Genomic DNA, 15,019 nt, shown 5'->3' on the forward strand with positions numbered 1-15,019 from the left:
AAAAACGACAGACTTAATCATAGTTTCATCTAGGAAACTGACAAACCTAGACCAAGCCAAGTCCAAAAATGCTAGGGAATTTCTAGAAGCTTGGCATTAACAAATTAACCATCAATGGGCACATAGCTAAACAATATCTACAGGCAAAAATTGACAAATCAACAAGACAAAAACAAAACAAAAACACCAAAACATCTCCCTACCAGCAATCAGATGAGCATACATTAATTACAAGATTAACATCAGATCAACAATCAAGAAGTAAATAATAGCACAATCAAGGGACTGCCAACAAGCTAACAGTTTGAGCCCAACCAAAGAATTTCCAAGGCCACCTCCACCAATCCTGTCAGGGCAAGACAATAGAACCTCACTCCTTCTAGCACTATGATTTTACCTAGTTTGGTTAATGAAATATCTACAGGAAAACATCCAAACTTAGAGAGCACCAAGGACCCCTCAAAGCCAAGACAGAATAATTTGAGGTCAACATTGTTCCTGGTTTTCTTATACTTTTCATTAGTTTGTTTTATAAAAACATCTCCAAACTATGGAAAGTGTATTAGCAAATAACAAAGCAGACACAAACCTATCTTTAAGGAAAGAGAATGCTTTCAAAAAATTATTTGCTATGGGGATTGTGAATGTAATACCTGAGCACGTGTAATATTTCACAGTTGTTCCTGGTGGGTAGAATGCAGGTAACAGTATATTTCTTTGTAATGTAGCCTCTACACTGAAGATCCTGGTTTGCATAAAATAGTCTGAATATACCCAGGCTAAAGACTACCCAGAATCATAAGAGTTAGAAATCCTATAAATCAATTCAAGTCAAACTGATATTTCCCCCTCTTCTATCCTTAAAAGTTCACTAAACCTTTTGGGAAGTCAGATTCTTTTGTCTCTTATTTTTTTCTTGGTCGAAATTGTTTACAATCTCAGTTTAGTAGCTTCAAAAATGTTTTGCTTATTTCTTAATATTCTAAGCTTTAGTATCCATTTAATAAAGATCATGAACCTTATTGAGCCAATATTTTGAATTTTCCATTGAATGGTTTAATAGGACTCTTTACAGCAATATTCTGGCTTCTTTCTATAGTATACAAATTCTTAGGATTCTTAGTTCATGCTATCAGGATCGATAATTTTATACAATAGTTTAAGAAGCAAGAGCAACTTACAAGGCGGGCATGCACTTTATCTAATATTTAAGGGCTTCAGAGATTTGAAATAGAAGCATTTTAAAAATATATTCAAACATACCTGCATGTCCTGGAATTTTTCCTACTGTTTTTCCTCCAAGTATATCCCAAACAAACAATTCTCCCGACTGACTTCCTGATAAAACTATGTGTCCATCCCACTTGAAACATCTGCAAAAATAAGTTTATCAAACAAAAATTAGTTATCAGTTGATGTTATATAACTTTATTCTCACCGATACTTACATTGCCCAGGGTTTAATAAAACATAGGCTGTTGCTAACAAAGTGTGGTTTCAGATTAAGAAAATTTAAATGTATTTGTATTTTGAGTGATAATTTGGTAAATTAAAGCCATTACTATAATCAAATGTACCCAAGCTAAGGAGATAATTTAGAAGTTTTACATTTTCATATTTTTAAAACATTAACATTAACGTTGTGCTAACTTTAGAGGGACAAGCCCAGATTGCAAAGTCATCTCTTTCTCCCCAGGTAATCTTATGAGACAAATCTTATGGGTCCAATCTTGAGTCAACATATATGAACATTTTTTCAAAACTTGAAATAAATAACTAATCTGTTTCATACACAGTATAAGTTTAACATGTTTTTTTTTTAAATAAATTTGGCAAAAGAGATTACCTTTGAGTCTGCTCCAAAGCTACAGAAGAGATAATCATTCCAGTTTGCACATCTGTAACTTTAAAATGGGCATCTTCTCCTGTGCTTAATAGGTGTCGGCCATCTATATTACAAGAATAGCTACACTAGGTATTCAGTTCAAGTTTTTGACTGAGCAGAGAATAAAACACCCATCAGCCTCAAAACCTGATACCATAGTTTAGCTTCAGGAAAATTAGCTAGTTGATAAAAGAAAGATGCATTCCAAATAACATTCACCATTTTGACTGTATGCATGAATGCACACAAGGAAAAACAGAAAACTTTTAGTGCTATAAATTGATGTCTTTCTTCTCTGAAACAACTAATATGCTACAAAGATACTAACATAGATATGCAAGGCAAGGCAAGCTAGCTACGATGTTTGAAACTTTGTTACAGCTGCTGTTCTGTTTTATGATTACAAAATGAGATTGGGATTGCCTGCTAGCAGCCACAATCTATAATCAATTTACTGAAGAATAAACTAACTGAATATACCAGGCATTCCTCAATTTACAATAATTGAGCCCAAACTTTTCACTGCTGAGCATGACAGTTCTTCTCACAAGCTGTTAAATGAATCACTGCAATTGTTAAGTGTGTAACACAGGTGTTAAGGGAATAGGGCTTCCCCATTGGCTTTGCTTGTCACCCCAGGACACTGCAACCATCATAAATTCATGCCAGTTGCCAGGTGTCCGAATTTTGATCATGTGACCATGGGGAATGCTGCAACTGTTGTGACAGCCATATATCACTTTTTTCAGTGCCGTTATAACTTCAGATGATCATTAAATGAATGTTTGTAAGTCGAGGATTACCTGTGATGGCCCTTGTTTTCCCAGTAACACAAACAAGTATTGTATTGGAATTGTATGTTTCCAATCCAGAATTAGATAAGAGCTTTGATTATCCATAAGGTTGAGTGTTTTCCTTGACGGAATGGGTATTTAAGAAGAAAATTTGAATTACCCATACCAGGACTGAAAGCAACATCCAAAACAGTTGCTGAATGACATGGAAGGCGATGCAGTATAGAAGCAGCAGTAACATCCCATATACTAATAGTTCCATCTTTTGTTCCAGATGCTAGCAGAGTATATGCAGGATTCAAGGTGATAGTTGTTACCTAAGCAATTATGTTAACGTTATTTATTTCCACATTATTAATAATATATACAATGATAAGTAAGTTTTCACACATTCCCTAATATACTGAATCTTTATGCCTGAATCACTTGAATATTTAAAATTATATGCATACATACTCCCCCCCCCCCCAATCAATGAAGGATCACTTTCACAGACAAAATGAGCACAAGAAGATGGTATTTGTCTGCAGAGGCTTCTGCTGGTCAAAAAATCAAGATAGTGGTCACGTTGGTACAATCAAAGCTCTACTTTTTAATGTCTGTCACATGTAAAAATAGGCAGAGATTTGCCTGCCTGCATCAGTGTGGCCACTATCTTGACATTTTTTTTATCATATGCTGCAGATATCCTTGATCAAATTTGTGATCCTTGGGTACAAGATTCAAAGGCAATCAATCTGAAAATTATTATGTATCTTTATACTTACACTAACATCATGTTCCAATTCAGCAAGCAATTCAAAATGTTTCTTAGTGTTTAACAATTCTGTTGGATTACAGTGCCACACCTGGAACATAAGATACAAAAGGACTATAAATATATAAGCATTGTTTTCACTCATTATGCCATTCATATAAGATATAAGGAATTGAAAAAAAAATGTGGAAGACTTTTTTATACAGAATAACTGCAGTAAGATTATTACATACACAAAGATAGAAAGATTTGGCAATAGCTACAACATATGAATGGTCAGTTAAGATATTTAGAACCCACTGAACTTGACTTATTGGATTGCAAAAACAAAAATAGCTACATTTATTTTTGTGTTTCTATTTTTCAATTATATTATGCATGTAAGATATAAAATGACTTACTGAAAGTCATATGGTTTGTTCCATATGGTTTGCTGTTATAAACATTTGTAATACCATATCACTCTTCACAAATTAAACAATTCAAAGCCTATGTATCTAAGCCACCTTAGATCTCTTAGCCTTTTCTGCAGCTGTTTGCAACTGTTAATATGAAGAACTTTTTGTCATTCAATTTATCTGGTGGATTGTTCTTAGGCTACTTTTCCGAGAAGAGATCAATCAGTAGTACATAGAAAAATGGATCATCCATGAGGCCACAATCTACCTAACCAAACAGCACAAGAAGCACTATCAACTAGAGATGATTAAATAGATTCCATGGGTCAGTTTTATAAAGTAATCATTACTAAGATATCTCAAGTAGTCACAGTCCATGAGTCAAGCTAGCTGCTACTACTCAATTTACAAATGGAAAATTTTGGAACTATAATAGAAACCTAATGTTGCAAAAGGGACAGATTTTGTTATCTAATTACAAAGTTATTGTTACAGATATATGATGTAGCTACTCTCCAGATGCACTGCACTAATCCAAGTTTTTTAGTCAGCATGAGTTAAATCTTGAAAATTGTAGTCAACCTGTATTGTATCTAGTGGGCACTTGGTAGGAAATAATGACCTACAAAATGTCTTCCATCACAGTCATACTTACTTTTATTGTTGAATCCCAAGATGCAGAATATAAACGATTATTATGCCAACAGATCTTGCTGACAGCATCATGATGCCCTATTAAGGTGTCCTGCTGCCTTCCAAAAGCTACTGAGTAGAAATAGCTTTTAGAAGTAAAAAAGAAAGAAAAGGATATATTAAATATTTTGGAGAGCAATTTTATTTTTATTTACATCCACTTACAAAGCCAAAATGTAGTTCTTTTCATTTCCCCATTTTAAAAGTATTTTAAAATGCATTTATATTTGGGATTGTCCTGCTCATTAGTTTCAGTGGGAGATCTTCTAATAAAGCAAATATTGCAATGTCAGCAATTAACAACTTATTTTGCTTCCTGAGACCAACTTATTTTGCTCCCTGAGATAAAGAATAAAACTGCACTGATTGGTTATTGAATCTTTTGTTAATCTCTGTTGTTCCCAAAGGCTAATTTAAGAAGTGTTGTAAGGAGACTGTGGTGTAGCATAAAAATCTCTCCCTCACAACCTGCTGCCATTTATCAGCTGCTAACAACTGCTTCATTCAAAGATTTAGCCATGGTAGAAATAAATATTTCTGTCAAGAAAACTTGGCCAGATCTGGTCACTAGGTTAACCCATTGTGCAACATATTATATACAATTATATCCAACAAATAATTCTATTCTATTACTCATGTACATGCACAATCTTTTGCCTCCTCAAATTCACTTAAAATTAGCTCATGGAAAGACTGGCCCCAAATTAAAAGAATCATGAACTAGTGCTGTATACATTTAGGAATCTGTAAAATCACATACATATTATTGTCCCATGAAGAACATGCAACGGTGCTATTCCCTGGTAAGATTAAACAAGACGACAAAGCCTGTAACAAAATCAACAAGTGGTTGGTTCATATTATTAAATTATATATTAATATATTTTGAAACAACATATTTTGTATTTGATAGATTCAAAAGCTATTTTTTGAAGAAATTAAGCATATGACATCATTTTGGTGTGTCTAAATCTTCAAAGATAGCTAAGATAAAAAAGGAAAAAGGAGCCATCTGTATATCAGGCCTTTAACTAGGTGTTCCTAATGGAGATTGTATGCCCTAGATCAGGGGTCCCCAATCCGCCGGTCCAGCGGACCAGTACCAGTCCGCATGGAACAAGTCTTACCGGTCCGTTACAAGTTGGGCGCCACCATCTTTTTTGGTAAAAAGTGCTTCCAGTGAGCTTTTCCAGGTAGAAAGCTCACCGGAAGCACTTTTTCATCAAAAAGATGGCGGCGCCAAGCTTCGTGAGCTTTTCCGGCAGAAAGCCATTTCTACCCGAAAAAGCTCACCGAGGCATGGCGCCCGCCATCTTTTCACAAAAAGATGGCGGCGCCCAGTTGATGCCGGTACCGGGCGCGGCGCCAGCTGATGCCAGTACCGGGCCGCGGCATCAAAAAGGTTGGGGATCACTGCCCTAGATTATATCAGTTTCCTGGCTTGGATTTAAAAGGAATATTGTCCTGGCTGGCCAGATTCAAAGGCTTAAGATTGGCACTAGGCATCAAGAAGCTTTGTATATTTTGTAACCTACTTCTAGTTGGCAAACAAATCAGCAGCCTCTAATTCAGCCTGCATCAATTTTAGCTGTTTTCTGAATTATAGACCCAACCAAATCTAAAAAGGCTACAGTAAAGGCTTGGAAGAACTGACCATGTTTGAGAAAGACACACTCCTCTGAAGCATTTTTGAATCTGCCGAAAACATCTTCAAAGTTGAATCTAAGGTAAATGATGAGAGAAAAATAATAAGAACTGTGCTCATTTAAACGCATCCTTCACCTTCCCATTTGAAAAATCAACCTAGCCAGGATACAGACATTCAGTTGGAAAAAAGTCTGTGTTTGTGCAATCCTGTATTCTGATGCATAAGTAGTAAGTACATCTGTTAAGCAATGGAAAGGTATTATATATTTTACATTACTATATAAATATATATTAAAGGGTAAAACATTACTTTCTTTGCTTGCACAGGATAAACTTCTACTTCCTTTTAGATTCATTTTCACTGAACATGGAAGGAGTATAGATTGTTCTACAGATGCAATTAAATCTATTTTCTGTATTTTTTGCAAAACTTCGTGTTCATGGCAAGAATGCCAATCTCTACCTTGTATAAAACCACTTCTGTTACTATATTTTTCACCTACTGTAAGTACAATGCTACCCTAACTTCTAATATTTTAACAGGAATTTGTCCATACTTTGCAGGCATCACATCAATTCAGAAATACTTCTGGTTATTTAAGGAAGTTAGCTTCTGCATCATGTGATGTTTTCTGTACTTCCTATGGAACAGCTTCTTCCTTTTTGTTCATCCATCCATCCATTTAATAATATATACATATTAAAATGTTCAAATAGTCTGTGAATCTTTGGATTTTTAATTTAATGTAATTTTAATTCTACAGACCATAATGTATGCCAAGCCTATAGTAAACCAATTTGAAATTCTAACATTTCACATTACTTGAAAGCAGGCACCTGATAAAGACATTACTTACCTAGAGATGTAGTAAAGATGGAAGATTGGTTAGAAGTAGAACACATGGCAATTCCGGTTATTGGCCTTTTCAAAACAAAACCATGTTATTTCTTTAGTTACTTCAGGCTGAATGAAAACATACACCAGTGCTTCCTGAAGTCTCTAACTAACTTATTACATTTAATCCATGCTGGAATTCTAAATTTGTTTGATATTCAGATGTAAATCCATTTGTATTCAATGAATTTACTCCAAAGTAGCTAAAGTAAGCACTTCATTGATAAAGTCTTAAAGGAAGGAATATTTAAAACATTTCAAAATTGCAGACATCACATCAATTCAGAGTGATTTCTCATCCAAGCTCAACAGAAGCTGTTTTCAAAATGAAAATGCTCAAATGAACTTCCCAATGATGGCCAGTTAGCACTGGTGATACTGAATTAAAATTTCAACATTTAATTACACCAAAATTATTTTTTCACCCCCTTGGCTCAGTTCAAAGCAGTTGTTTTAGCTGTTAAGATCTGAAGAATCTGACACCTTTTTTTTTTTTTTTTTACAAATCACCTTCATGTTCTTATCCAGGAGGATTTTCTGCCATTGTCTTAGAAAATATTTCTCCAATTGTGTTATTTGGGGTTCTACCCAAAGTTTGCTAAATAAATGAAGGAAAACATCATTTATTTCATGAGATGCAGAATGGCAACATCTTTGCATTAGTTTCAGTATCTTGCTTTAGGTACTTTTTTACTCTTTCAATATTTTGACATTGATCCAAAATATTTAATTGCTTTATAAGAGTGAAAATGCCATTAATAAGAACAAAGGGCAATATATTAAGTCCAGCTTTCATATCAGACCAAATATCTGAGACTTGTTTGAGCAAAATAAATTTTTGTTCCTGATGGCATCCTGACTCTGCAGGACCATTTTTCCCTGCTGAAAAACAGCTGGTTTCACCACCAAAGCTAGCTGTTTGGCAGCATGTTTCCTGGATTTGAACTCAAGATGACCCTCAGACAACCATGGACCTACCTGAGAAGAGCACCCTAGAAGATACCAACTCAAAAGTGAGAGCAGTCGGAGTGCCGAGTTGCCATCTTTTCCAACTGCCTGCTCCTTTAAGAATGCATGGGTTTTAACATCACATTCTGATTCTTTTTTGTTCTTTTGATTTTTACTTGCAATGTATTGGTTTAATGCTGATCTAATTTAATCCCTTCTTGATCTTAAAATGGTTTCTTCTTTATATTCTTTTTATTGTTTTATTAGCTGCCATAAATTACTTCTCATGGAAGGCATGGCAACTTTGGCTAGTGAAAGATATATGATTTTATTTATGTTGATATCATAAATAATATCATGCACTACAGGAATTATGTACTATTCTATGGAGTTTTTTTTTTAAAAAAAAAAACCTGGTCTTAATTGTTTTAGTTTTTGACAAAAATATCTCTTTTTATGCTGGAAAAGCTCTTCTCAGTGTGTTTGAGACTTATCTGTTATGGCATACTTCCTGTCTTTGGGAGGAACTTTTTGTGACTGGCTATAAAAGTTCCAGTTGTCACAATTTAACTACTGAGGTATTTTGGATTATATTAAACTATAGTCAAAATGCAAGAAACATATGAAGACAAAGTTTATTGGTAAAGCTGGGCAGAAATAATACTTTTCAACTTACAAGTTCATCTTGAAAAATTAGATAAAATGCTTGATAAAGTAATTATGGTTTTAAAAGATTGCAATCAGATGCAAGTAACAGCACTATTGTATCACTATTATATCAGATGCAAGTAATAGCACTATATAGATTGGAATGTAACTTGCTGCTAGCAGTCCTGAAAGTTGAGGTGAACTTGGAAATTATAAGTTGGTTAGAGAACTCTGAGAAAGGATACTTTTTTGTACAACAAATGCTGTGGAAATACACACAACAGAGAATTATGACTCGGGGGAATAAAATCCAGCTGCTAGAAAGTATCTCGATTAATATATTAAGGAAAAGCCTTATCACTAAAAATCAGTTGAAGATATTTGATCCTGGATGGACCAGAGACAATGATTGTGGTGACTTATGGTAGACCAGAAGTATTGTGAACTTTCTGCAGGTGAATATAATAAATAGATTCTTAACAGAGGGTTTTGAAATTTAATTTAGTAGTTGGTTTTACCTGTTAACTATGGTTTCATATAGTAGACTGATGTCAGGCTAAGTGGGCTGGGTAAACAGTGTTATAGAAATTTATAAATTGTGTGCTTGCTTCGCAAAGGGGAGGAGTTATTTTTGAAATATATTTATCAGTATTCAACTAGGAGGGACCATTTATGTGTATGTCTGATTTTTTACGTACTGTTTTTCGATGTGGTCCATTTTGCATGTTTCCCAGTTTCTGGAGTTTTATTTTAATGCTTTGAATAAAATAAAAATTATTTGCCAAAAATAAAGAAATTTCCTTCCCTATGCTAAGCATTTCATTTCTTGCAGTAGGGTTGCAGATCATATATATATATATATATAAATATTAACTTTATACAATTGCCCATCTGGCTGCTACAATTTACCCTTTGTGGATCTTGTACTGCCCATCAAGTTTTAAACTGGCCATGTTATTCCAGGAAAGTAAGATGCTTTCTTCTGTCAGATCTTCAAAAGATTCTTCACCTGGAGAAACTTTGCAAACATGGTAATAATGTAAAATCAAAGTAATGAGATGAAAGTCAAAAAATGTACATTTATTGTAGGATGTTATTTTCTTTTTTCTTTCTTAAATACCCCCCCTCCAAAAAAAAGTATCAGTTATAATGTCTACCATGAGGCACCACATTATCAATTTTATCCTTAGAGGTAATCATGGTCAGAAGTTATTCTATGGGGCTCAAACCTGGTAGGGAAGTCAGGGACTGAAATAGACAACAAGCTGAACAATAAGCAGACTCTAAAAGTTTACTAAATTTACCTGAAGATTCAGTCACAGAGAGGCTATAGCTGGACGCTCGAGACCAACTTTTTAACTTTGGAATTATCCTTCTTGGATGAGGGATTGTGAACAATTGTTTTGGAGTCTGTCCAAATTCCAAGATTTGTGTCAACAGAGCTACTCTTTCATTTGTGTCCATAATGCTTCAGGAAAAGAAAAAAATGACCTTGCATTGTACCAAGAAAAACATCACAGTATATATAGATATATAATATTATTATATACTGTTATCTATGGATATTCTCATTCAGGCTTATTCAGTCGAAGGTGCTTTTTCCAAAAGGTAACTGAACTTACTTGGTTTTTTTCTTTGAAAATTTTTCACTTCTTATTCAAGAAGCTTCTTCTTGGGATCTAACAACCTTCCCTCAGAATACTAACAATCAAATGACTGCAAAGAATATAAATCCTTGAATTCCTCACTAGTTGGTTAGAACTGACAAATCTTCTTGGATGAGGTGAAACATTTCCAAAGAAAAAAAAAACAAGGAAGTCCAGTTGCCTATTAGAAAAAAGCACCTTTGGGCATATTTATTATACTAGGTTAAAGCTGTATGTTTCTACCAATAATAGTTCTCATAGTTTATAGGATTCAAGATACGGGATGTTGTCTCCTTACCTCTGTGGCAGGCACTATAATGCCCACTAAATTATTTCTAACATAATAGGAAAATGAGGGCTTTTTCTCCACCCCAAATAATTACTTTGTCTGGCATGAAATGCAAAGGGATGCAGACATTGTTGTTGAAAAGATGGCTGTGAAGACTGACTGTGGTTTTGAAGGAGCTGCTTGTCTGGTGGATTTAACCCTTTTCAACAAACAGGCCTTCTTTTTCTTGTTTCTCTTTAAAGTTTTCTTGTCTTTCCATGATCCCTACTCAGTTGTATTTCTTCCCTCTCTCTCCCATATCCAACCAATATCTTATTGATTTTATTCTTTTTTTGTTATTTCTGCTGGAAGGATAGAGAAATGTCTTTGAATGAATGGTATTTGCAAGAGAGTTTGAGAGATATTTATAGGCAATTCATTTTCATGGTACTGTTTAACTAAACATATGTTTAGAGACTTTTCTGTTCTGTTCTTGCTTCTTATATCAGTGATCCCCAATCTTTTTTACGCCGCGGCCCAGTACCGGCATCAGCTGGGCGCCGCGGCCCGGTACCGGCATCAGCTGGGCGCCGCCATCTTTTTTTGATGAAAACGTGCTTCCAGTGAGCTTTCTACCCGGAAAAGCTCACCGGAAGCGCTGGCGTCGCCATCTTTTTTTGATGAAAACGTGCTTCCGGTGAGCTTTCTACCCGGAAAAGCTCACTGGAAGCACTTTTTCATCAAAAAAAGATGGCGGCGCCCAGCAAGCCAGCGGCCCGGTAGGACTTGTTCCCCTGTCTTATATGACTTATGCACACATTTCGTGACAGGAAGAAATCTTCAGGAAATCTGAGGATATATATTGGTAGGAGGAAATTTTTCAGCACCTGGCAATCCTAAACTGGAAAAGTAGTGTTTTTCCTATTTTTTTCTTTTATTTCTGCTGTTCTTTTTTATCGATAATCATTTTGAATTTTGAATCAACTTTTAGTAAAGAATATGGAATGAGAATCTGAAATGTTTTTAACTCCAGTTTAATCTTTACACAAGACTGAATTAACCAGAATTGCATATTTCTTAAACTAGTAAATAAAACATTTTACAAAACTTAACTAGCTAATTGCACAATTAATTTATGGAAACACAACTCATATGCAGATTCCACAAAATCTTCAAAATGGCCTGCAAAGTCTACAAAGTCTTAGGAAGAGAAATTTACTTTAGAATGTATTCTGTTCTTTAATCAGCTTTTTCCAATATCACCCTTTAAAATACTATTTTGATAGAAAGAGCTTCAATGTTTATGCCAAAATTGTCCTTTTCAGAAGTCAAAGTTTGATTTAGACAAACCAGGATCTCAATACCAAACTTGGAATCAGAGGGGAGCAGAAACATATGAGAATCTTGAACTATTCTCAGCATGTTTACGAAGTCGGCAATGTGGCATTGAGAAAGGCCCAATGCCACTGATTTTATTAATTACTAATGTGTGGCTTTTGAAGCTTTCCAAATTGAGCATCCCATTAAATGTACATAAGTGGGCTATGCACCAAATGTTGCAATATGCAGTGATTCTACTTAGGGTTTCAATAAAGTAATCATGCCCACTTCAAGATTATGCCATTGCTTGATTTCTTCATGCTCAACTCCAGTGCCTCCTCTTCCATCAGGCATTGGAGCATTCAGGTCATGGAATATGTTTTGTGTTCAGCCTACCACTCCTGAACATGCATCTTGCACCATTCTTTTTAGGTTTTTTCCTAAAGGGTAAGTTGCTGCTTATACCGTTTTGCAAACCTAAAGATTGCCTAAAGACTATCACAGTATCTCCTTTGAGTGTATATAAGATACCTCAGGGTTCATGCTAAAGAACTGCATTGGGGCAATACATTTTTTTCATTTTGGGGGTGGGTGGCGATTAAGCATCATACATAGCATTCTCTTAAAGGGAGATGTATAAAATTTGCAATTAAACCCAGGATTTGTAATAGAAGGAAATGAATACTATATCCTCACTATAAGCATATAGAAGTTACCTGTTCAGATCTACTCCTCCTTCATAGGTTAAAGGATGAAATACTAAAAAGAAGCAGAGAAGTATACTACTTACTTGAAAATATAATTGTTGTGGCAAGACTCTTAATCAAGAAGCATTCTGCAATCTCTCACAACAACATGCTGTGTCATTTGTACACAATCAATTTCAGCCATAATCAATATCAGACACATAGCACTTATTGTCTGCTATATAATTTTTTAAAGTTCTAACTCTCTGCAACTGCTCCACATCCAAATAGTCTTCTCTTTATAATCTCTGATGACGTGAATTTCTAACCCTTATACAGCTTGTGCTCTAAATAGCTCTCTGAAACAGAATTTTAACCCATTTCTCCTCCTCCTGTGAATTATCTGTATCAGACAATGCTAACTGCACCTCTTCGTGCCTTTGAAGGCTTATATGGCCTACTTCTCAGAGGCACAAGCTTTGATTATGTGAACTAATGCAGTGAACAGACGTCTAGTAAAGCCAAATGTCCATTGAGGGAGGGAGGGACAGCTGTACCCAAGAACCAAGAAGCAGCATGAGCACCAGTCCAGTGATAAAAGACAACTCCAGAAACCATAAACACAGCAGATTAGTAGATCAAAACCTGAGTGCATCCAGGAGGCCACCTGGAAACTAGGAATAGTTGACAGGATCATAGTCCAACCTTATGGATCTGAGAAGTAGAGAAGCTTCCAAAGACAATGAAAAGAGTGGAGGAAGCAAGCAGCAGCTTAGAAGCCATGCAATGCCTAGCTGCAACCAGGTGGAGCCAGTAGATATTTTTCAGATTTAATCCAAATCCACTAAATCAAAATACTGTATATTATGTAAAAGTTTTATTGCAGAAGTCCTAGAACTGAACTTCCATTGCTACTTCAAGTACCAGTCAAATGTGATAGATAGTTCTGTCTGGTTTATTAATGAATACATAAGCAACCCACTCTACTTTAGAAGCATCTTACTACCTTAATTAAAATAGAAATATATCTGTGGCTATTCAGAAGCAAGCCACACCAAATTCATATAATTTACTTCCGTGTATATTTATATAAGATTACGGTCACGACCTGTAACTGTATCTTTAACTAAGAGAAACTTAAACTTAATAAGGATATAATCAAGCAAGATAGATACATAGAACAAAAATCAGCAATACTTGCAGACCTTTACCTGACAGCAAATACTAATTAACATAATAAAATTTATTTCTGAGAAAACGTATCTAGGACTGTGCCATTAAAATGTACTTGAATCTGTTTTCATTAGCTTCATAATTTAGAACAGATGTGGAAGAGAAATTGGTACATTATGACATATTATGTGTTCAATAACGAGAAGAAGTCCTATTATAAGAGAGAGCCATACAGCTGAAATGTATAAATAACTGTTAAGAGCTGTAAATATCTATATCAAAATTACCATTCTGAGCTGCAATGGCTTCATTGCCCTTCTGCTTATAGCCAAACACAAGATCAATCCATTCATGGAGATGTTCTGACACATACTGGCTTTCTAAAGCATCTTGACTCTTCTGGAGAAAATCATTGGCATCTGAAATAAATAATATCCAAATTTCTTGCATGTTGTCGAGAGCACACCTCTATTCACATTTTCCTGTCTCCCTTAAAAAAAACTAATTAAAAAGGCACAAGGGCTTTTATTAATCAACAATTCAGAATTTTGTCTTAATTACCTTCAAAGCCCAGAGTAGGAGAAAAATGATGTTATCTAATGATGTTATTGAATGAGTGAGAGCTAATCTCTGAAGCAGAATCCAGATAACAGTTACACCTAAAATTCTATTTACCTGATGCCCAAGGAGGAAGTTCTACATTGTCAACCATCTTTCCTCCTTGTGTCTTCCCCAAGTCCAGTTTCAGATTATTTAATAAGAAACTAGAATCATTTTCATAGAACTCAGGGATTAACTGGATAAAAGAAAAGTGGGGAACTGTTAGCAATGAAACAAAATTGTATTTATATTCATAGCAGCTTTACAGCAAAGCATTTACTGGTGTTTATTCATGCATCTAAAACCAGGATAAGGCACTGTCACACAACAGACCGCAAAAAAGAAAATCCAAACCTGAATAACTCCTAACAGAGGATAGACCAGTAGTTCCATTCTTGGTTTGAATGCACAGTAGCAATTGATAGAATGCACTGTTGGCCAGGTATTTTTAAGTTTGGGCATTTGTCACCAACATGCCAGAGCATCAAAGATACAGCATTCACATTAACCATGAAGTTATCAGATTCAGACTATTTCAAGTAAACCATAAAGCTACAGTTGGTATCAGGAAACTTCTGGGGCCAAATATTGTGGGACTTTATTTCCTTACCTTAAAATATCAGTCAAAACTGTCTCGGTTTGAGCTTCTTCGGCGACAGAC

General features: G+C 35.1%; 1 protein-coding gene across 2 annotated transcripts in view; it reads right to left on the minus strand.

The window, feature by feature from the left end:
- NSMAF (neutral sphingomyelinase activation associated factor) overlaps positions 1 to 15,019 on the minus strand; it is a 36,731-nt gene that overhangs the window by 1,015 nt on the left and 20,697 nt on the right. Inside the window, exons 18-30 of one of the 2 annotated variants that reach the window (XM_026692352.2) lie at positions 14,434 to 14,554; positions 14,046 to 14,177; positions 12,616 to 12,658; positions 9,970 to 10,133; positions 9,575 to 9,683; positions 7,032 to 7,096; positions 6,182 to 6,249; positions 5,288 to 5,355; positions 4,490 to 4,613; positions 3,447 to 3,527; positions 2,846 to 2,996; positions 1,847 to 1,949; positions 1,264 to 1,373 (exon numbers count right to left, since the gene is read on the minus strand). In XM_026692352.2, coding sequence (XP_026548137.2) covers positions 1,264 to 1,373; positions 1,847 to 1,949; positions 2,846 to 2,996; positions 3,447 to 3,527; positions 4,490 to 4,613; positions 5,288 to 5,355; positions 6,182 to 6,249; positions 7,032 to 7,096; positions 9,575 to 9,683; positions 9,970 to 10,133; positions 12,616 to 12,658; positions 14,046 to 14,177; positions 14,434 to 14,554 — 1,339 coding nt within the window. The remainder of the gene's footprint in view (positions 1 to 1,263; positions 1,374 to 1,846; positions 1,950 to 2,845; positions 2,997 to 3,446; positions 3,528 to 4,489; positions 4,614 to 5,287; positions 5,356 to 6,181; positions 6,250 to 7,031; positions 7,097 to 9,574; positions 9,684 to 9,969; positions 10,134 to 12,615; positions 12,659 to 14,045; positions 14,178 to 14,433; positions 14,555 to 15,019) is intronic. The other variant, XR_015748913.1, reaches the window with a different exon arrangement.

The sequence above is a fragment of the Notechis scutatus genome, chromosome 3 (assembly GCF_049901735.1).
Source record: "Notechis scutatus isolate UNSWTSFEM ecotype Mainland chromosome 3, rNotScu1.2, whole genome shotgun sequence".
Lineage (NCBI taxonomy): Eukaryota > Metazoa > Chordata > Lepidosauria > Squamata > Elapidae > Notechis > Notechis scutatus.